General features: G+C 41.5%; 1 protein-coding gene across 2 annotated transcripts in view; it reads right to left on the bottom strand.

Annotated features, from left to right (window-relative positions):
* Positions 1-22,405, bottom strand: part of ETV6 (ETS variant transcription factor 6) — a 141,770-nt gene that overhangs the window by 3,346 nt on the left and 116,019 nt on the right. For both annotated transcript variants that reach the window (XM_062592734.1, XM_062592742.1), the window contains exons 6-7: positions 3,772-3,914; positions 457-557 (exon numbers count right to left, since the gene is read on the bottom strand). In XM_062592734.1, the coding sequence (XP_062448718.1) occupies positions 457-557; positions 3,772-3,914 (244 nt within the window). The remainder of the gene's footprint in view (positions 1-456; positions 558-3,771; positions 3,915-22,405) is intronic.

The raw sequence follows: 22,405 nt of genomic DNA, 5'->3' as shown, positions 1-22,405 counted from the left end.
GGTCCCTTTTCCTTCCCTCAGCGTAGGGTCTCTTCTGAACTCAGGGCTGCACCACTGAAGACATGCTCATCAGCTCTTCTCTTCTGTGATGCACTTGATGAAATGTCCGATCTCTGCATAGCTTCCAGCTGTGTCTGATGTGAATTGGGAGTGGGTTTTCCAGTCATCTGGCTTAGTTAATGAACCATTTAGCTAAGGTCTTTGACAACAGTGCAGCCCAATGAAGCCACTGGTAAGACTTTCATTGACTACACTCATCACTGAGACAGGTCTGTAGTTTTGTAAACTGGTGCAGTTGCCTTTGAAATGGGGAAGCACAGGCCTGGACAGCTTTTGAAAATACATGCCCACTGTTAACTGTGTGTTGTGCAGTGAAGTGCCACACATGCAATTCCACCCTGCAGCTTCAGAACTAATTGTCTAAAGAAAGGAATAGCAAAGAAGAGAAAGAATTACCTGAACAAAAGCCTTTGTCCTGGCTCCTTCCGGATAATATTTAGTTTGTAGTAGTGGCGTAGGGCTCTGGACATTTTCTCATAAGTCATATTTGTTCTGTTCTGTTTTTTCAAAAGCAAACACAAAAGTATGGTGAGATAATTCATTAAACCCTTTCTAAGCCCTGAAAGGAGCTGCAGAACTATCACAATTAGCAAAAGTAATCAAGTCAGTTCAAGAAGTTACATGTTCTGTTCCTCTGCAGCTTGCAGGCCCATCCTGCGCCTCAAGCCCTCATCAAGGAAAGCGAATGGGTCTCTTTTCATATAGGACAATTTAAGCAAGAATGTCTACCAAAAATTCCCACTGAGGTTTTTCTACACTTTCTTGGATCACACATAAAAAAAAAATTTCATCAACCACAAAAGGAGACATTAAATGGAGGGAGATGCTCAAACCACGTGAGATGTGACACCTCTTGTAAAAGTATGAGAACAATAGCTAATAGACTGCATTTGTCAGCAATTCCTAAGAGCGCTGTTCCTCTGGGACTCCCCTTCATTAAATAGTTAATGCTTACAGAGCACTGCAGAAAGTGACAGCCTGTTTCTCCTCTCATTATACTGGTATAAATCAAGAAGTCCATTAGGCTATACCTCTGCTTCTTTGAGCATCCCCTTCATTTTTGGAATTGCTGACCGCAAAACGCTACAGCCAGAGCTGATTCACCACTTACAGAGCACTGCAGGGTGACTGAAGTATAGCCCTGCTTAGGCTGAGGGTTTCACAAGGCAGCAGTGATGGGTACTGGCAGAGCTGTATGTGGGCAGTCTCTATAGTAGCCACCTGACTTGGGATAGTGGGATCAGTCCCTTAGGGTATGCCTAGATGAAGAACATTTTTCTGGTCCAGAGTGCACTGGTTACTATGCTGGCAAAGAAACTTATAGCACAGAGACAACTATACTGGCAAAGCTGTGTTTGCAGGATTATAAAGCAGCTGCCCTGCCACAGGCTAAACAAGCCAAACTAGTGGAAGCATGCTCTTGCTCTGAAAACCTTCAGGAGTTTAGCTTGGCACAGCTCTGCCAGTCCAGGATCAGGCACAAGTTTGCAGTGTTGACCTAGCTTTATACTAAATCAGACTGATCTGTCTGCCTAAAATGCCCCTTAAGAATAGACCTTCTTTGTTTGCTGCAACCTTGAGAACTCTACTAAGAGAGGCCATAGAAAGAGCTCCTGTGGCACTTAAACACTAAGAATGACAATATCTTCCCTGCAAAAATCTAGACTTTGCTCATTTGGCACCCCCCTGAAATAGCATGTGTTCTGCATTAAAAAGCTGGTGTTGTTTCCCAAGTGACTAGTAGCTTCAGTTTTACACACCCAACATGAGACATGATGATAAAGCCTGATTGTCAGCATGGAGGTAGGGATAAGGGCAGAACTCCCCAAGTGTGGCAAACCAAGACAGACCTTCTTATAAGCCATGACTCACATCAGAAAATCTTGACATTATCAAGATTGTCAGCTATGTATACATATACAAAGAATCACAAAATCATTGATGTTGGAAGGACCCTCTAGAAACTGTCTAGTCTAATCCCTCTGCTCAGAGCAGATTGCTCAGGACATTGCCCAGTTAGGTTCTAAATATTGCCAAGGATAGTGACTTCAGAACTTCTCTGGGCAACCTGTTGCAGTATTCAATCACCTTCACAGTAAAAAAGTTTATTCTTATGTATAAATGAATTTTTGTGTATTTCAGTTTTTGTCCATTTCCTCTTGGCTGTTTGCTGGATACCACTGAGAAGAGTTTAGCTCCGTCTTCTGTACTCCATCTCATCCGATTTATGTACATTGCTAGGGTTCCCCTGAGCCTTCTCTTCTCAAGGCTGAATGGTCCCAGCTGTTTCAGCCTCTCCTCATATGCTGCAGTCCATTACTCATCTTTGTGTCCCCTTGCTGCACTTGCTCCAATATCTCCTTGTCTTTCTTGTACTGGGAAGACCAGAACTGGATACAACACTCCAGATGTAGTCTCACCAGGGCTGAGTAGAGGGAAAAGTTTACCTTGTCCTGCTGTCAACACTTTTCCTTATGCAGTCTTGGATGCTGTTGCCATTCATTGCCATAAGGGCACATTGCTGACTCACGGTCAACTTGTTCACCAGGATCTCCTGGTCCTTTTCTGCAAAGCTGCTTTCCAGCTGGTTGGCCCACAGCCTTTAAGGGTTACTCCTCCCCAGGGGCGGGACTAGGCATTTCCCTTAGCTGAACTTCATGAGAGTACCATCAGCCCATTTCTGCAGTTGGTTGATGGCCCTCTGAATGGCAGCACAACCATCTGGTGTATCAGACACCCTTCCTAGGTTTGTACCATCTGCAAATTTGCTGAGGGTTTACTCTGTCCCACAACCCAAGCCATTAATGAAGATGTTAAATAATACTGGCCCCAGTATTCACTTCTAGGTACACCACTAGTGACTGGCCCCCAGCTGGACTTCATGACACTGATCACAACCTTTTGAGCATGGCAGTTCAGCCAGTTTTCAATACAACTCTGTGTCCACTTATCTAGTACATGCTTTATCAGTTTGTCTATGACAATATTATGGGAGACAGCGTCAAAAGCCTTACTGAAGTCAAGAAGAACCAACATCCACTGCTCTCCTTTCATCCACTGAGCTGGTCATTTCATCACAGAGGGCTATGATCAAGTATGATTTCCCCTTTGTAAATCTATGCTGACTGCTCATATACCTATAGTCATATACACACAGTTAACTCCAAACTGCAAATATGATTTTTGTCAGTAAGTAATGGCTTTACAGTTAATGAAGTAGAATCATCCTCTTATAAGGAAATGCATAACACTATAACATCTGGTGTCTATCACAAGACAATATTCATTCCTTTGTGAAATGTGAATGTTGGTACAGAAAGGAACACAGAAAGAAAGCTTCCTCTGAGATGTAGTGCAGCTCCTCACAGATCACATCTAACCAGACATCCTTAGCATCAGGTTTCAGGAAGTGAGACACTTTGAGAGAGAAGATCCGTTACTTCTTGTCTTCCTTGTAATTTTATAATTAAACGTTTTTAAATGTTTATAATAAGTGTCTTTAAACTGAACCAACAGGTTCTTTATATAAAGGGTAAGTTTTAGTGTTTGAGGTTGGGCGCTTTTTTTCCTAATGTGCATAGAATGAAAGATTACAGCTTTCCAGAAGTACTTTTTATGCACGTGCTCTCTTACTCGCTCCCATTTATTAGTGAACCCTATGATGTTGAAAAGATGATGTGCCATAGGAGGAAAATCTCATTGCTCTCTTACCTTGTGGTTTCCCCACAGCCGGGCCAGCCCGTTGGGATCCACTATCCGAAATATTTTGGATTCCTTATCTTCCCATCGGATGAAATTTTCGTACCGGCTGTCAGAAAGCAGCTGATAAACATAATCCCAAAGCAACCTACAGTCTATGAACAGAGAAACAAGGAAATATTTAATTTCTCCTTGAGATTAATTCTAGAAACTTTAAGATGGATGTGTAGGGAAAAGAGAGTCAGGGTCAGGGCTGAAAAATCTGGTACAACTTGCAATAAAAAAAGACTTGATTGGTATTGGCTAATATTTGCAAAGTATAATGGACTATACAGCCTCTTCTGAGGGATCCTAGAATCATAGAATCAGTAAGGTTGGAAGGGACCTCTGGAGAATATCTTGTCCAACCTCCCCACTCAGCAGAGTCACCTAGAGCATGTTAGACAGGGTTGCATCCAGGCAGGCCTTGAAGATCTCCATAGAAGGAGATTCACAGCCTCTCTGGGCAACCTCTTCCAGTGCTCTGTCACTCCCACAGTGAAGAAATTCCCCCTCATGTTCAGGCGGAACTTCCTGTGCTTCAATTTCTGCCCATTGTCTATTGTTCTGTCACATGGGGCAACATAAAAGAGTTTGTCCCCGTCCCCTTGACACCCTCCCTTCAGATACTTATACACATTGATAAGATCCCCTCTCAGTCTTCTCTTCTCCAGGCTGAACAGGCCCAGCTCTCGCAGCCGTTCTGAGAAGGCAGATGCGCCAGCCCTCTGATCATCTTCATAGCCCTACACTGGATTCTCTCCAGTAGCTCCATGTCTCTCTTGTACGGGGAGCCCAGAACTGGACACAGTACTCCAGATGAGGCCTCCCCAGGGCTGAGTAGAGGGCCAGGATCACCTCCCTTGACCTAATGGCAACACTCTTCCTAATGCACCCAAGGACACCATTGGCCTTCCTGACCACAAGGGCACATTGCTGGCTCATAGTCAACTTGTCATCCACCAGCACTCCCAGGTACTTCTCTGCAGAGCTGCTTTCCAGAAGGTCAGCCCCCAGCTTGTACTGGTGCCTAGGGTTATTCCTCCCTAGGTGCAGGACTCTGCACTTGCCCTTGTTGAACCTCATGAGGGTCCTCTCCACGCAGCTCTCCAGCCTGTCCAGGTCTCTCTGAATGGCAGCACAGCCCTCAGGTGTGTCAGCCACTCCCCCCAGCTTGGTATCATCATCAAACTTGCTGAGGAGGCACTCTGTCCCCTCATCCCAGTCATTGATGAAAAAGTTGAACAGGATGGGAGCCAGTACTGAGCCCTGGGGGACACCACTAGCCACAGGCCTCCAACTAGACTCCACGCCACTGATGACAACCCTCTGAGCTCTGCCTTTCAGCCAGTTCTCAAGCCACCTCACTGTCCAATCCTTCTGACACTTTACCACATCACAACCCACATGAAATGACCTGCTGATCTTAGTTGTGTGGTTTCTGTGGTACAGATGCACATGAAACTATCACAGTTGGCCTTGACACTTTTGTTGACTGTTTTAGTGGGGAAATCAAGAATTCTGCAACCTGCTCGCCTTGCTTGAGATAGTCCTGCCAATTCCTTTCTAGCAGAAGTGGTCTGAAGCTCAGGTAATGTTAAGCCTTTCCTTTCTAACAGATGATTCTATGTGATATAAAACTGATACCTCCTATCATTTTTAAATTTGCTTTTTATTTTTTAAGGTTCCTGAAACAGAAAATAAAGTATTATAATTACTTGAGTGGTATTGAGAGGCTAGATAATTTCTTCTGTTTGGATAACTGAATTCAAAATTCCTCCTGGCAAACACCATTTAGATTGCTAATTAAAGATCTGACAGATAGTTTGCTTTTAGTTTAGTGTTTTTTAGTGTCATGGCATTCTTGTGAGACCGGGGAAGCTAAGAGCTGAGCTGCTCCTAGTTCCTGCTTGCAATGTTTATGTGCATAGTGCAGCGTAATAATAGGCAACTATGAAACACAGACAGTGAATTCCACAGGGGGATTTCTGCTTTTGTCAGAAACAACAGGGGTTTTACAGCTAAATTGTCCAGAACACAAAGATGATCATATACTTTTTACCTTGAAAGCAAAAACCAGTCTCTGAGAGGTGGCTTGCTGCAATAGCTACAGCACAGGTTAGTAACCCAAGACATCTAGGTTCTAGATGCTAAAAGGGATTCTTGTCAGCCTGTTGTTCTATTTCTGTCTGTCTTGGGTTTGGTATGAGTTAGATTGGGGATCATGATATGCTCAGTAGGAGAATATAAAATGCTTTTAAAAAGGGGGTATGAACAATACATTCAATGAGTGCATTTTATATGGTTAAAGACGGTAACATTATTGATGGTATTTTCCATTTTAGAACTGTAAAAAGGTATCTCTGAAACTGAACTGTCTCTGAAAGTAGAGCTAAGCTTGCCAGTGCCCTTACTGTAGACTTTACCTAGCAGCCCAATGGAGAACATTTCAGAAAGATGCTATCTTGCAAAAAAATCACAGATCCCCCTTTTAGCTGAAGCCTACTCCACTGATCACTTCACTTATGACATCTACAAGAGGAGGCACGTGAAAGGATAGTCAGACTTCTAGTTGGAAAAATTTTATTTTCATTAAAATGTTTGACAGAAAATTGCCCATTCCCATGTGAAATTTTTCTGGTTTTAGTTTAAAAAAAATCAAATAAATTCTCATTTTTTCATTTGTGTATGTGGATAATGTTCAGAGAGAGCCTCCTCCCTCTCACCCACAATAGGATACCTATAGCTAGGACCAGGACAGAGCCTGAGAAATAATTCTCTCCTCTCCAATGAGCAGCTCAGAGTGCTCCCCTCCCTGTACACACGCAGGGAAGCCTTCCTCTCTCCTTTCCCTTACCCCAAGTTGCATACATAGCCCAGCCATCTACCCCAGCTCTGGAGATGCAAAGCAGGTGGCTAGCTGAAATTAAATGCTGCAATGCCAAACATTGCTGCTTCTCCCTGTGTAGTTCCGGGTACAAGTAACTTCCATTGGACTACACAGGAGGTTTGTAAAAGAGTGTGAAGCAGAGAGTGGATGTCTCAGACTAACACTTTATCTATTTATGTCATCTTTTCTCTAAGGAATTCTCAAAAGCCTCTTCTCTAACCTCTCCATCAGTAATTTTTCACACACATCTGGTTAGTCTCTTAAACATGCACACATTAGAAAAAAACCTGCTGTCTTTTCTATACTTCATCTCTAAGGAACATAGGAAGGGAGATCCTGTTCTTGTATTGGTTTGATCCTTTAAATAGTGTGGGAGATGCTTAAATAATACAGTAGTAAGGGGCCACATAGGTGGATCCTTGACACACCTATAATTCTTTCCCGAACACTTTCAATGAAAGGCTGTACACACACACACACACACACACACAAAAGGCAAGAATCTTAATTAAAAAAAATGTTAACAATCTTTTTTTTTCCCCTTTCCTTTACCTTCTTCTTCCATTCTACTGTTTTGACTCCCCAGGATATATTTTACAATTTATTGGAGTTGGTAATACTGCTACATTCTGAAAACTACCAGGATTTTGTTTCCTCCTATGTCATCTGTGCTAAATTCAACAACTTAATCTGCATAGTGTAGGTCAATGATTCATTTTCAATTCACCGTTTTAGACCAGTTTTTCTCAAAGAGCTCCATGCTTTGCTCTGGTCCAGTTCTTCATTACAAACACTGTAAAGGTGATATGATTCTCTAGGCCAGGTGTGATTCATTCACCATGGCACAAACCATCAGTATGCCACCATATGGGAAACATTTTTAATTTGCTGATTGGACTCTATGCATGTACACACAAAAAGTATATTCCACCTTTGGGGAAGAACTGGAAAGCTGGGTAGCTGCTGCTGATTATAATTAGAGTTGCATTTGAAGGCAGTAGAAATAGTGTTTTGGCCAAAAGCTGTATGCTGAATTCAGTGGGAGTTGAAATACGTCTTTTCTGTAAACTTCACTCTGACCCCCAATATACCAGGAGCTATGAAAGGTCTCGCCATAGCCAAGCTCCTGTGATTATTTCAGTCAGTTGTATGGGAATGACTCTGTGGCTTGTGGCAAGGTCAAAAAGCTCGACACAAGGCTAAAAACCTGTGGTGGGCTTTGTCTGATTCCACCTCATCTGTAAGAGATGTCTGTCTTGATGGGAATGGTTTCAAAGTGGAAAACATTCACTTAACTGATATTAGTCAGGGGAAAATAGAAAGTATTAGTGAAGGCAACAATTTATTAGAAACATGAGGGAAGAGAGGAAAGATGTGTGGGTTTGTTGTTGAACCAGTGCTTTCAGATTGTTCTGGAAGTTTGCTGAAGCGTTGATTAGCATATGGCACCATCAGGAGAGCGCTCTAAGAAGTCCACCCACTGTCAGGCTTTTGTTTTTGATTCTGCTGCTACTGCTAGTCCTGGAATGGGTGGACATCCTTGGGGTTGCTTGGAGGGCTGGCATTCCTACAATGGGCCTCCTGCTGTCTGGATTTTTGAAAGCCAGAGGCAAATGAATGTCAGACTCTGTTATAATCCTGAACACGTAACCCAAGGTAGATACCCTCTGATTATATTAACTTACAGTTAATATTTACAGTTCTGTTGAAATATGTCTTGCTCTAAACTTTACTTTCATTTCATTATTTGCAATGTGTAGTATTATTATTTATAATCAGTAGTAACTCTGTACTACTTGTACTACAGTAATTGCTGTAACTCTGCTCTAGAAAAATTTCCAGGTGCATAAATCCAACTCTTGCTGAAGGAAGTGGCAGACTCCTACTGTCCTCTATACAGCAGCCCCTAGAAGAGTTTTAAGAAACTGACCTCTCCTTGAAAGCTGACTGGAATTGCAAGTGCTATATATATCATGCTATAGCAGGGCAGCATATTCACCTAAGTGTGGCTAGCAAGTAAATTCCAGTCTATCATAATGACTTTGGCTATTTTTCATTGGCTTTCATAACTCCCCCCAACACACACCCTGTGCCTCCTCTCGGGGAAAAAAAAAAAAAAAGAAAGAAAAAGAAAAGAAAAAAAAAAGAAAACTAGCCCAAAATGTCTGCATGGAAAATTTCTGGACTAACAACAGAGCTTCAGACTCTGAGAAGAGGTAGCATTCAAGTGCAGATTTGCTTTTGGTTGCTGACTTAATCTTTAGAATGGATTCAGGCTAAGCTTGAATATAAATAATCCTCAAATGAGGAAAACTTAGATCTGCATCTTGAAATCTTCACAAGAAAGTCCCAAGTGATCAAGGGCTCCCTCCCAGATTCTAAACTGACTGAGCTGCTCAGACTTGCAAAGGTATTTAGTAGGCTGGTGGAATTTGTAAAAAATACCCAGGTATCTTAGGCCTCTAAATCTCTGTTTGCTTCAAAAAGAATATAATGATCCTGAAAATTCTGCTTGGCTCTTAAGATGACTTAAAATGTAGTCTTCAAAAGCTGTAGTGGTCAATCAGCAGGATTTAGATATATGACTGAGTTGCAATAATTTAATGAGTTGGCATGCATCAACTCAGTTGTGCTTACTGTGTCTTAGGACACTGTACATCATTAGCTTTAAACAGCAGCAAAAAAGATTTAGGCTCACTGCATTTCCTCTCACTCTGCTGAGAGCTAAGAGTGTGTACACTGTTACCTACCATGGACCAGCTGAAGTATGGTAGCTTACTGAGCTATAGAAATTCAGTCAAATGCATGAGCTCTTAGCTTGCAGAGTGCCTAAATCAATTTGCTTGATTCAAGTTTCAAATCAGAGAGCTTTAGGAATCTGAGCAGAGGCACACAGCCTTTTTTTGCTTTTAACCATGTATGATTTATATACCCTGAGTATCTTTCTCTGTATATTGCAGGGTAAAAAGGAGTAAGGTTCTGGAAGGCTCTTCCTGAGTAACAGAGGAGCAGCTACTAAATAATCTGCCATTATTAGGCCAGTATAGACTGTCTTTATTACGACAGGAGACTACAGGTCGAAGACTATTTAATGACTCTTACCCAGTGCAATGAATTTGGGGTATACTAGAACCAGTTTGAAAGCAGCCCATGAGATTGCTGAAAAGCTACAAAAAGACAATGCTAGAAAGTGCTACTGAAGGAAGGTGAAGGGTCTATCAGGGAAAAGAGATACCTCCACAGAAGGCTGGTGAAGATAATTCAGAAAGTTGCACCCTCAAGGAAGGTCAAACTGCTAAATGTATTTTTGGGAAGGATGGGAAAATTGAGAGAGGGTATGTGGATGGTTGTTTTTTAAATGTAAATTGCTTGTTTGAGGAAAGTCTGGATGGTGTTAATGACTCCATGAAGCCTAAATCACTTGATTTGGCTGTCAGAAGGCCTCCAAAGGAGTTGTCACAGGAGAAGAGTCTTCATAGGGTGTGTGTGCGGTGCACCCAGATGTTGCACCAAGTTTAAAAATGTGGGAGATCCAATAAGAAAGAGAGCTGAGCCAGGGTTGGTGCCTCAACTGTTTGGGCATGCTGCAATTTCCTGTCTCTTGGCTAAAATAGGCTTACTTAGAAAGCAACTGTAGCACAAGTAAACATCACTCCCTCTCACCCCCTGCCACATACACACATATATACTTTTTTTTTTTTTTAAGTGAACTCAGATGGCTGAACTTTGCACAGTCCAAATCTTAATAGAGCATTTTGTGGAAAAGGTGCGACTGAGATGTTTTAAGGCAATGCAGTAGCAAACAACATAGCCAAACAGGAAGATGGTGAGCTGTTCGAGCAATGCAGCAATGGTCCTGAAAGCAGAAGGCAGGTGGGACACAGAAATGTCCCACCATTTCCTCAGCTGTACTTCTGGGTAAGACTGAACTACGTAATCAGCAGGGGAAACAGGGCAAACTATATCTTCAAACAGAGGGGCATGGCTACAACTTTCTTCCTGTGGTTAATGCTCTTAAGGAGATCATTATATTAACACACAAGGTAGTGATAAGATATAGAAGACTTAGCTGGCTCTCAAAAGTCCCCTGCTACATGTGCAAGAGGCAGCAGTCTCAGACTCCTGCTAATAACAGCCATGTATTGTAAAGTCCCAGACTTGGCAGAGGTAGCAAAAATACTCAGGAGCTGCCTGCCTTACCAAAGCTCCTGGCAGCTGCTCAGCTGCCAAGGCTGACACTCGGCACAGGAAAAACAGGCAACTAAACAAACCTGCTAAGGGTTGGGGGAAAGGTGGCAAGAAGAGAGGTTGGGGCTTGAGGATTGGGAAGAAATCTCTCCTAAAGGGCCATTGCTGACTTTAAACATGTCTGAGAGTAGCCAGCCTGCCTCCTCGCCTTAGTTTTAACCCTGCTTTCAGGTGGCAGGAGCACCCAAGCCTCAGCCACTCCTCCTTGGCATGGTGAGGCTCAATTTCTCTTCTCTAGATGAAAAGCTCTGTTCACTGCCCACATTTACAGCACTTCTTTGGTAATGTTATGAAACAGGAGAATGTAATAGTTGTTAGGAAACCTCTGTGACAATCAAATAGACACTGTGAGCAAAAGCAAGTTATAGATTCTTCATTTCAAATATCTCTATAGGCACAGTCTTCTGCATAAACACCTAAATCAACATTGGAATACGAATACTTCCTAAAGACTGTATGAATGTAACACATATAGCCCTTAGACCTGAATGCCATCGCATACTCATCTATAAATTCAGCATTATGGATTTGAGATTCCTAAGTCGGCCAGTCATTAGAAAAGGACTTCTCTAGCACCATTTGGCCAAGGTAGATGCCTCGCTGGTGGTCTTGTTGGTGCAATAAGTGAGATAATTCCTAATCTGTGCTCCTTGGACTAAATAATGCTTTTAATAGAATAGACATATATATGCTAAAAAATCTCTTTTATTCAGAGTATAAGATTCCCCTGCACCACAGTATTTCATAGAACACATGCTGCATCTGAGCCCCCTATTGTTTAAGTCAGGCCCATGACCTAAAAGAAGACTTAGCTCTCCTCATGTATCAACTAACAAAATCCTCTCTCTTAACCACAGAAATGTTTTACAAGACCCACCCACACTTTGCACTGAAGATCATTATATAAAATGTATTAAATCTGGCTGATGACTGGCTTGGAAACTAGCATGCCTTCCCAGAGAAAGAGTTCATGCCAAAGAAACTTTGTCAAACTTCTTCTGACATCAGCTGAGGACTTATCTCTTGCTAAGTAGATTAGCCTAAAATTTCTCCAGCATGATATCATTTTACTTAAATGGTTCTGTGATTTCTACCAGCTGAAGAGTTCTCTCAAGCTCAGTTCCCCTTTTTTACAAGGTGATTTATGCTTCAACTACATTTATTCATAGTAAAGCAAATGTAATGCAAGTAGCTTTTCACAACTGAGGCTAATGGACAGAACTTCTCTAGAAGTACTTTTGGTATCTTGGTTTCTGTTAGCACACCCGGAGTGTGGTTAGAATAGCTAACATGGTGATACTCATGGTATTCAGTCTATCGAAATTATGAACTGGTAAAATCAGCTGACCACTGCTGCTGAAAGGAGGAGGTCCTGATCTCCCTTCTATTTTACCCTCCCTTCCTCCTGCTCCTTACCTTGTACTGACTCTGATGTTTGTTAGACTTCTCTGTGAGCTGACTTAATTCACTTTAACATAAGAAAAAAACCCTGGTAAAAAGTGCTGGCCAGGTTTTGCCATGTAAGAGCGTAATCTGCTTGCAGGAAGATCTGCGGAACTCTATAGCGAGCACAAAGCTGGTGGCAGGACTACAGTGGTAGGGCAGTGTAGGACACAGAGGAAAGAGGGAGAGGCCCAGAACATGATCATCCCCTTTGCTGAAGAAGGTCAGTAATTCTCTAAGAAAAGGACATAGGAGCATCCAGATTTGTTCAAACTAAAGAAAGACAGAATGAAGAAATCTTAATGGTCACTTCCTTGGACGGGGGAGGAAAAAACACATGAGGAGAGAACTGTTGAGACTTGACTTGATTTAGGCTTGCTATAGAGAGGAGCTCTAATGGCATTTTAACCACATCCTAAACTGTGCAACAAGCAGAGCTTTCTGGACAAGCTGATTGGACCTTCGGGCTATTCAACAGTATATGAAGCTCATCAGCATGGCTGATACTGTAATTTGTTTCAAGGGTATGGTGAGTACAACTTGACTAACTTGCTCTCATTGCACAAACTGAGAGTGAGGAAAAAAGAACTTGGTGCAAATGAAAGGAAGTGCACATGGCTGGGGCTGATCATCAGATCAGTTCCTTTACTTTTGCAAAAAGCCATTTCAATAGCAAAAGAGTTCGTGAAAACAAGGTACAGCACACTCAGAAAGAAATACTACAGCAGGATTACTGCTGTGTTGAGACAGTTCTGCAAAATCCAGCCTCAATATCTATCCAATTCTACAACATACTTATTTTAGCAGACAGAACTACAAAAAAAAAAAAAAAAAAAAAAAAAAAAAAAAAATCAAACCAAAACAAAACCCTAAATGAATCTCATGATTCAGAGGTTAAATAGCTCTGAATCCTGCTCATCCCTGTAAGGCAACCTTTGCCCAGGTTGCTGAAGAGAAAGCAGTTTCTTTGCCTTGAATGTTGGCAGCTGTTAGAAGCAGGATGCTAGGCTGGTACAGTAAAGCCAATGTTTCTATGTGGAGAAGCCTCTTGACAGACAACTGTTTGTTCAACTCAGTAAATCCAACCTGGGGCTGAGAAAAGAGGTTGCCAGATCACAAGGTATAACAGTTGTACATTGCTTCTGTCTTGCACCCAAAAGCAGAGGGAAAGATCAGACCAGAGAACAGAAACCTGAGGCTGTGATGCTGTGAACCACTCTGCCGTGATGTTGTGGAGGTAATACAGCAAAGGGAGGCCAACCTTTGTCTTCAGCACTAAAAATGTGTGAGGGAAAGGAGGCTCAAAAAGGTCCATACCCTGCATGTGGTTGTAGAAAAGTGCTCAATTCACAAATAATGGGTGGACAAGGGACAGGAAATGGACAGTTGAAAATTTAATTCACAAGACATTAAAGATTAACAAAGAGCAGAAAGGTAATTGCAGCCTGATCTCCATTTTCGTTTGGCAGGTGACGAATTTGTATCCTCAGAATAAGCTAGAGTCTATTGTACAAAGAAATGTGATTTTTTCCTGTCCTATTCTCCTGTCCTATCCCACCAAACAGACAGGTATTTCCAGTATGACTTTCAAGTGTTCCTCTTCTGCTTCACCTCAGTGCTAGAGAGCACTCTTCCCTTTATGTTGCTAAAGAAATCTGCCTCTGATACTCCCACAGATTTTCCTCACTTTTATTGCTCATGAGGTGCAATCATCATGAAAAGGGAGAGAGATTCAACTTGTGCCTGTTCACATACACCCAAATGTCCTCCTAAAAACACCTGACATCTTGTTTGACATGAGAAAACTGGCCAAACACTTTAATTGAGCACTGCGGAGGATTTAAGGGACACAGCTTCATCTTCTGAATTACACTTTAGAGAAGGAGTCTGCAGGAGACTCCTGTCTCACTTCTGTGCTCCATGAGAAAGCCTAGAGCTCTTTCTGGGAGCACGCTTGAATGATGTGCTCTGGGGGGTGGTCCCATGAAGTGCCCTGTCCAACATGTTCTCAAGAAGTCTCACCTGAAAGGACATCTTCATAAGCTGTAAAGATGCAACTTCTACTAGGCCTCTTATGGATAAATAAAATGTGGCCCTCTGCCTTTCTTGTGGTTAAATCTCCACATTTAGACATAGCCATTCTCTCTTCCTCTCCTTCCCTCAACAAAAATGAACAATACATATATTTACTGAGACCTTCTTTTATTTGAATTCTCACCAATTTAAAAGTGTGAATTTGAATTAACATAAATTGGTATAAACTTCTGTATTATATTTCCAATGGACTAGTGTTAAAACTAGACTTAAATAAGCCTGTCTCTGAAGAGAATAAAGTGTAGTGTCAACACCATCGTGTATTTTCCTGGTTTAACTAAGAGGGTTCAAAGTGATGCAAGTGTGCTTTGTAGATCAAAATCTGAATTACTGACACAACTCTAGCCTGAAGAAAGCGTACAATACACAAGGAAAATAAGGGTCGTGTTTTCATAAAAAGGCTAAATTCTTGAAGTGTTTAACTTCCTGCTGACCTCAACGAAGGCTAAGGGTACTCAGAACCTACTTATCAAATCTGTCTAGCCACAGTGTGTAGATGCTGCAATACAGTAATGAGAGGACTGAAGGCTAAATAACTGAGCTTTCCAAAGGCTTGATCACTCCTACATTCTGAGTTGACCAGAACAAGCCCTGACTGGAATCTCTGCCCCTTTAACTGTGTAGTAAGACTGAAGGTGGCTGGAAAGCAAGACATTTTACAGAAAATCTGAAGCTACCTATTCAAGCTATTGCCATTCAGCTATTGCTTGAGTGTCACGAGTTAGATTGGCAGAGAAGCCATGCTTTCATGCTGAAATTAATTGTTAATGCCATTTTAAGATGTTTCTCAAGGTTATAATGAAAACTTTTCCTATGGAAATGAACTCTATGAGCTTGATTCGCATACATACTTCAGTCCCTTTATAGTAGCCTGGCTTTCCACAAGGGGCTGGAAATAGATGTGACATAGACTGCAAATATAAAAGTGTACATGACTGCAAGGGCAAGTGATTAAGCAAGGCCAGTGACATTATGATGGCCATATCCAAATGGGAGTGATAGGCCATGCCTATACCAGGATTTGCAGGTTCCAGTTTGTCCAAATGGGCTTCTGCCCTACAGGAGGAGCTGCCTAGAAAGCAGGCACTGAACCACCACACTTACTTACTTACAACTTAGCATGCTAACGCAAACCATTGCTTTGTTTTTCTGTAGTTTGCCAGGCTGCAAGTTGTAACTGTTTCGCAACTAAGGCTGAAGGTGGGTGTTGTTACAGCTGGCCCCCAGCTAAAATCTGTGGGTCACAAAAGGTGCACTGAACACCAGCCAGTGCTATGCTGTCAAACTCTGCTGGGGTCATGCCTCATGACAGTGGTGAAGATAGCCTTAGCAATTTCAGGCACATCTACAGGTAGGCTCCCACAACATTAACAATGATAGATGCTTTCTCAGAAAAAAACAGAGTACCTGTTAAGAAGCACATGACAAAAGATAAGACTCTACAGTTTGGTCTGTTAGTCCTCCTCCCCCAAAAAGGAGGATAGAGCAATCATTTGCAGTTTATTTAATAATTCACCATAGTGAAGTTCATGATGCAGCTCTGGAAGGGGGGACAGTAATATATCAAACAGTGAAGCATTCTTTTGGATGCACAGTAAGCTTGAGGGCTGGTCCATATAGGCACTTTGACTGGAGTAGGGTCTTCCTAATATCAAGCACCACAGTAGGTCTGTGTGGACATATCTGCCTATGGTAAGTGACTTTCTTCCAGAAGAAGTTTTCTAACTTTTCATAAGGCAATCTTGTCATTCTGGAATAAAGTCACTTATCAACCACTAAATGTCTATATGAGGGAACCAGGTTCCTGCCTTTACTAACAGTAACTATTGTGCTCACTGACTTACCCATATAGACAATCCATAAGCAAAAAAAAGACCAGGAAGATCTTTTGGGGTTCATGAATTGAAGTTACTGTCCCAACAGTAGATGTTTACACAGTTGGGCAAGTTCTGCTTTTTTGTGGACAATGTGACTGCAGCATCGACACAGAAGTGCATGAACCACATTAACATTACGACTAACTTTAAGTGCTGCAATAGTCAAAAGCAGCAACAGGTAGCTTAGCATGAGTTATGTGCCCAGCCTCCTGCATTTATGGCTAGCTTGGGTTGCTGTCATGAGAGGTCTAGTGAAGAACAAAACCAGAAGAATATTAGAATGACTAGGATACAGGTTTTGATTTCCCCAATTTTTAAACTAGATAGTACCTTTTTTAAACAAATTGGAATCTGCAATGTAAGGCAAAAAGTGTTATTAGTCACTAGCATCTGGAGTTAACCTAAAATTTTAGAGACAAACTGGACAAATGGTGTCTACTGACTCATTTTACTGCATACTTTTATTTTGCTATGCAGTGTAGCTCTCTATTTCCCATTTTGCTTCTGACCAGTGATGGAACTCTTAAAAACACCTTTCACCTTTGTACGTCCTTCCTTCCCTTACATTAACCTTGTCTGTTCGGACAGTAAACTCTTTGGGCAGGGACTGTAGCACAATAGAGCCTATAGATAGTACTGCATTGCAAACACTAATAATCAAATGGTACAGGAAGCTGCATGTTTTATGTGACAGCTAACAATATTAGCTGCTGTAAAACTTTTAACTCATAAGTTGTGCTTAGTTGTCGTTCCCCCTCGCCCCTTACTATATGGGCATAACTTTGCTTTGCCTCCTATCCCACCATCCCTCCCTACCACCCAGTAGATGTCATTGTACAATAACTGCGCCTGCATAGCTAATTTGTACAGGAAGAAGAATAAGCTATTTTGGTGTAACTACAACCATACAGTTTTTTGTTGTATGATTTGCAGCAAAATCATACAGGATTTTGCTGATATGTCAGTTAAAAAAATACCCTATGACTTGACAGAGATGTAAATGTCACACTGAAAAAATGTAGAGTAAATGTGGATTTGGAGACTAGTCCTAGTAGGTAAGTTGAGGAGAAGCTGATCACCAAGCTGCCTGTGTTTTGAAGTGCAATGACTTGCAATGTTTAAGCTTTAAATGTCTAGTGTTACTAATCTAATAGCACAATGAGATGAGTTTATTTTTTCTTACGTTCCCTTTAAAGCACCCTTCCAACTCAACTCTAAAGTTAAAAAAAAGAGTATGAGTTGGTTGATTCAGACATTTTTTTTTAAGTATTTGGTTTGTGAACGATTCATTCAACTAATTCCTCCTGTCTTTTCTCCTCCTACGCAACTTTATGTGAAGTGATTAAGTTTTTTAAATGAAGAGGAGAATCCCTAATCCTGTGGCCCCCTCCAACCTCCCTCCCCATACAAAACAACAAATCTACTATCCTTACTGAGCTAGTGGGGTGGGAGACATCCCCATGCTCAGAGCGAGCACATGGCCCATGCTCATCGTAAGCACTATTTTGTAGGTTTTAGTAAAATGCGAGTCATTCATAGCTGATGTACTCTCAGCAGGGGACTGTATTTTGGTTTTGGCAGTCAGATTACTTTTATTGAGAGGCTGCTTATAAATGTCTTGCTACAAGCAGTGGGGTTCACACTATGCCTCTCTGTTCTCCAGACTTGTTGTACACTGGGAAAAATTACCTGCCTTTTCCTCAGACTCCTGAAGGGGAAGAAACAAATCTGGCAGCTTGTGAAGCTAAATAGAGCCTAGTTGCTAAGGTAACCCAGCTGATAAGAACAGCATACTAATAGACAACAACAGGCATGAGAAACTCACCTGCCTTTAATTTTTTTTTCTAAGTGCAGAGTAAAATCAAAAGCAATACGCAGAGTGAGGCTCTGTAGAGGAATAGCTACACTTGTCCTTCCAAACTATTTGTACAAGCTGGATAGGCCTGCCCTCAGACTTTTCCAGGGTGAAGACAGATCTCAATGGGTTTTATTGGGTTCCAACTCCAAAAGGACACTGAGCCTTTGATGAGAGTCCAGCTGCACCTACCATAGCTTCCTGGCACCTTGCCTTTCCCACCTACGCAGTCATTCTGCTAGCAGCTGCGCTAGAGGAGCGGCAGTGCTACAGTAAAGGTAGTATAATCTGTATCCCAAAGTTTCACAGCCTGTGGCTACTGTGGATTAGCAAACTAGCTTTTCAGTCCCAGAGAGCTAGGATAGAAAAAGACTCCTGGAGCTGGAACTCTGAGGGACCTGCTTGGCAATGTACTTCCCCTAAGGAGAAACACACAGAACTGTATTAGTGAGTTTTAAGCAACTGAATCAAAAGTGAGGTAACTACTAACATGTCATTAGATTAATTCCAATGTTTCTAAGCCAACTTCAAGGTGATAAGAAGAAACCTAGGGGACCCTCTTGCAGTCAGACAATCCCTTAACTACCTCTTTCAATGTCTTCCTTTAGGCAACTGACAGGTTGATCATCAGAGCCAAGATGTCACTCCCATTTTCCCCAGCTAGCAAGTTGAAATGGTATTTTTGAAACCTAAACATAGCCCCGTGGTGAAAACCTGCCCTAACTGAAGTCCGTGGTGGCACTCCCAAGGAAATCAGTGGGTGCAGAATTTCAGCATGGCTGCAAGGAGGATTTCTTGGGACTGTGGTTCCCCATGGGTGTTGTGCATGCCGCAGCCATGACACACTCAGAACGCTTGCCAACGCAATAACCCTTGTCTTGCCTTCTACCTTGGGGAAGTACCTTTTATGAGATATCAAAGTCCTGAAATGTTTGATAACAAAACCCTCTCCAGTTAGAGGTGTATGGGGAGTGGAATTTCCATTCTGCAGAAGAGCTAATTTCAAGCATCTCTCTAGACTGAAACTGCAACTGAGTAAAAAATTAGCTATGTCTCTTCTTTCCCCCTCCCTTTTTTTTTTCCTTTTAGGCAATTTGTGGGGAACCAAGATGGTCTATTTAGAAAATTCAGAGCTGAAGGTCAGACAGATGGAGTGCCTGCTTGCTAGTGTCTAAGTTAGGAGCTGACTACCAGCAAATGCTGTTGTCGCTTTGAATTAGCAGTTTCAGTGGGGAAAGCTGTCCCTTGTACTCCTCTGCTGAAACCTCTGCTGAGATATTTTTAATATTTTTAAGTGTGTCATAGCTATATTACTATTGATGCTGAGCTAGCTAGTATAAACCTCAGTTAGTGTATCTACAAAAGGCACAGATCTGCCTTTTGGATCATCCCAACACAATGACCTCTAGTTCTGACAAAGAGACATGTCTATCGTGTTGAGAAGACAGCTAGACCTGATACTTAAAATCAACTTTAGCTGTTGATAAATAATATATGGGACCTTAACGAGTACATAAAGATAGTTTATGCCTCTTACTTTACTAGAAAAGTGTAAAATGGCCTTATAAGATTTTCAACTCGAAATTCTTTGCTATAAAAGGGAAAGTGTCTTACCAATAAAATTAACAGTTTGAGAAATGGTATTATATAAAAAGGTAGGAAAGATTAATCTGTCAATGAGTAGAAGTCATTATTTTGTCTGACAGGCAGTCACAGAGTCAAAGCTCTATTGATCAACTTTCTGAAAACAGAGTATTTGTGGATAATAGCAAGGAAAAACATTATTTTCTTTCTCAGTATCAAATAATTGCATGTTGCTTTTAAAAACAGACTTTATCTCCAAGTAAACAGGCTTATGAGGCTGTGAGGTATTCAAGTCCAAGAAGAATTCCTTTTACAATTTAAAATAGCTGAGCGGGGAATAGAACATGTTTTGGAGCTCAGTCTAATGTTCTAGTCAGCAGGCTTCCCTGGTAGCTGTTCCTTATCAGCATCCCCCTAGAAAATCATCTGCTTGCAAATGGTTAAGCCAACAGAAAGTCAAGACACTCTTCTCACCGCTGTAAATAGGTAAGGATCTTCCATCGGACTATTGATAAATCTTTTCATTACCTTACCAATCATTCTTCCTCATCCATAAAATGAAACTGCTACCAGTGATTTTTAAAAAAACTTTTTTTTAATCAATACATCTGTACTGGTGTATATTTGGGGTGTAAAACCTGAGCCTTATAATTTTCTTGGTCTCTGTCAAATTGTAGCAGCAAGCCATGGTTGATTTGATCAAAACCCTCCATGTTAAGTATAGCAGTGTGAGGGAAGGTAAGGACACTCAAGTGGAAAAGGGGTTCAAACTGCCACAGAAGAGAGATCATCTTAAAATAAAATCACTTTATGGCAAGAGCGCTGAACTGAAGGGTGTGAGGTGCAAGGAAGCAGGTAGAAGGGCTTTCCTTCTAGGAGGCCCAAGTGTGCTGCCATTGAATGCAACTGCGCAGATGTAGGTGACTGTGTATGAAATGTGGGCTGTTTATGTTTTTTGATATAATCTGGGTTTTGTCACTTTTAAATAAGCTATGAGGCCTTTAGGCTGCAGTTGAGAAGCTGCTATAACCCAGGCAGAATAGCACTGGTTTGTGTCCAAACAGCAAATGAGGCTTGTTTGTGTTTGCAATTAAAGGACATGGGGTACTGATGGAAATGCTGGCAAATTTAGTTGTACTGATCTAAGATGCTAGCAATTGCCAGTTATGTAACTGCCCACCTTGGCCTTAAGTACTGCCCTCATCTGAACTGAACATATGAGCAGGTCTCAGATTTTTTAGCATGAAATACTTCACTTGCTCTTTAAGACAAGCACTGGTGATACTAAGCACTGGACTGCAAATGAGGCAGCTAAGCATGCAAATGTAGCCTGTACAGAGCACTTTAAAATGCTACACGTATTTGCCAAGAAACTGTGTTATGTCCAAACAACCATAGGCTTGGGCACTGTTGCCCTGCGAACAAAGAGGGATGGATATGCGGGTACTAGTTACGGTGCTGGTGTCACTGGAGGCAATGCACAATGCATACAGAAACTAAAGATTCCCAGTTACGTAAGGGAACTCCTGGATTTAAATTTAAAAATTAAAAAAAAATATATACTTTTTTCTTATATTCTTTCCAGGCTAGGCTTCATTTTTAGAGAATGCTTCCTACCTAAAAAATAAAAATAAAAAACCTCTAATCTTTCTGTAGTACTTTAAAGAAAGAAAGTCTCCAGTGGTGCAACTAGTAGAGTGTATTCTCTGTCATAACATTAAGTGCATTTCTCACCTTGCTAAGATTAGTGTGGGCAAAAGGGGAGAAACAAAAGTCATTCAGACAAAAATGCCACAGGATTAATTTCTGTAACCCATTACACAGATGAAAGAATTATGGCCCTTGTTGCAATTAATATTTGGCTAGGTGGTAAGATACGTCCCTTTTGAATTTAAAGTGGTAAGTCTTAAGAAAACAGAACATCTTCCTCATTAGAGCTAAGGCAGCACTCCATCTGTAACAAATGTAAGGCCTATAAAGACACAAATGAACAAAGTGTTTTAAAATGTATGGGTGTGGATGTGTAATACCCCACACAAATTGGGTATCGCTTATGTTTGCTGCTGACATAAATGTGTGGAATGTTTTGGTGTCTCTGTAAAGAAATTGTTTATTGGGGCATTCGGCATATTTCTGAAGTGGTTGGATTCCCCTTTCCCCACTCCCAATCTATTTACAGTTTCCTTTCAAGTACAAAACACATTTTCTGTAACCTCAGTTTCCTGATTCAGCTGTTATGATGTCAGTTATTTACGATAACAAAAGTGAGACAAGGCCTGTGGTTTGCGTGGGACAAAGGCAACCTTGTTTCCGTAAAAAGGGACAGTCCTAGCAGTGAGAAGCACAGGAGGGCCTACAAAGTAGGACTCTGATGTGAGATCTCACTAATCCTGCCATCACCGTAATAATGGGTTTGACGCTGCATTTGCACAGCCATTTGCAGAAAGCGCTTGTCTTTCCGAAGACTGGTCACCAATGCGAACACGACTCTTGGAAAACTACCCCTTGCAGGGGTAGTTTGGAGACTTTGGAGATTAAAAATCTTGGGAAACAAATGGATTTCTAATAGGTAGAGAGGCCCTGAGTGTCAAGACACAAATTGTTCAAATCCCAATT

The sequence above is a fragment of the Rhea pennata genome, chromosome 1 (genome assembly GCF_028389875.1).
Source record: "Rhea pennata isolate bPtePen1 chromosome 1, bPtePen1.pri, whole genome shotgun sequence".
NCBI classification, from domain to species: domain Eukaryota; kingdom Metazoa; phylum Chordata; class Aves; order Rheiformes; family Rheidae; genus Rhea; species Rhea pennata.
The sequence above is the reverse complement of the archived record's forward strand: the minus strand, read 5'-3'. Positions and strand labels throughout refer to the sequence as shown.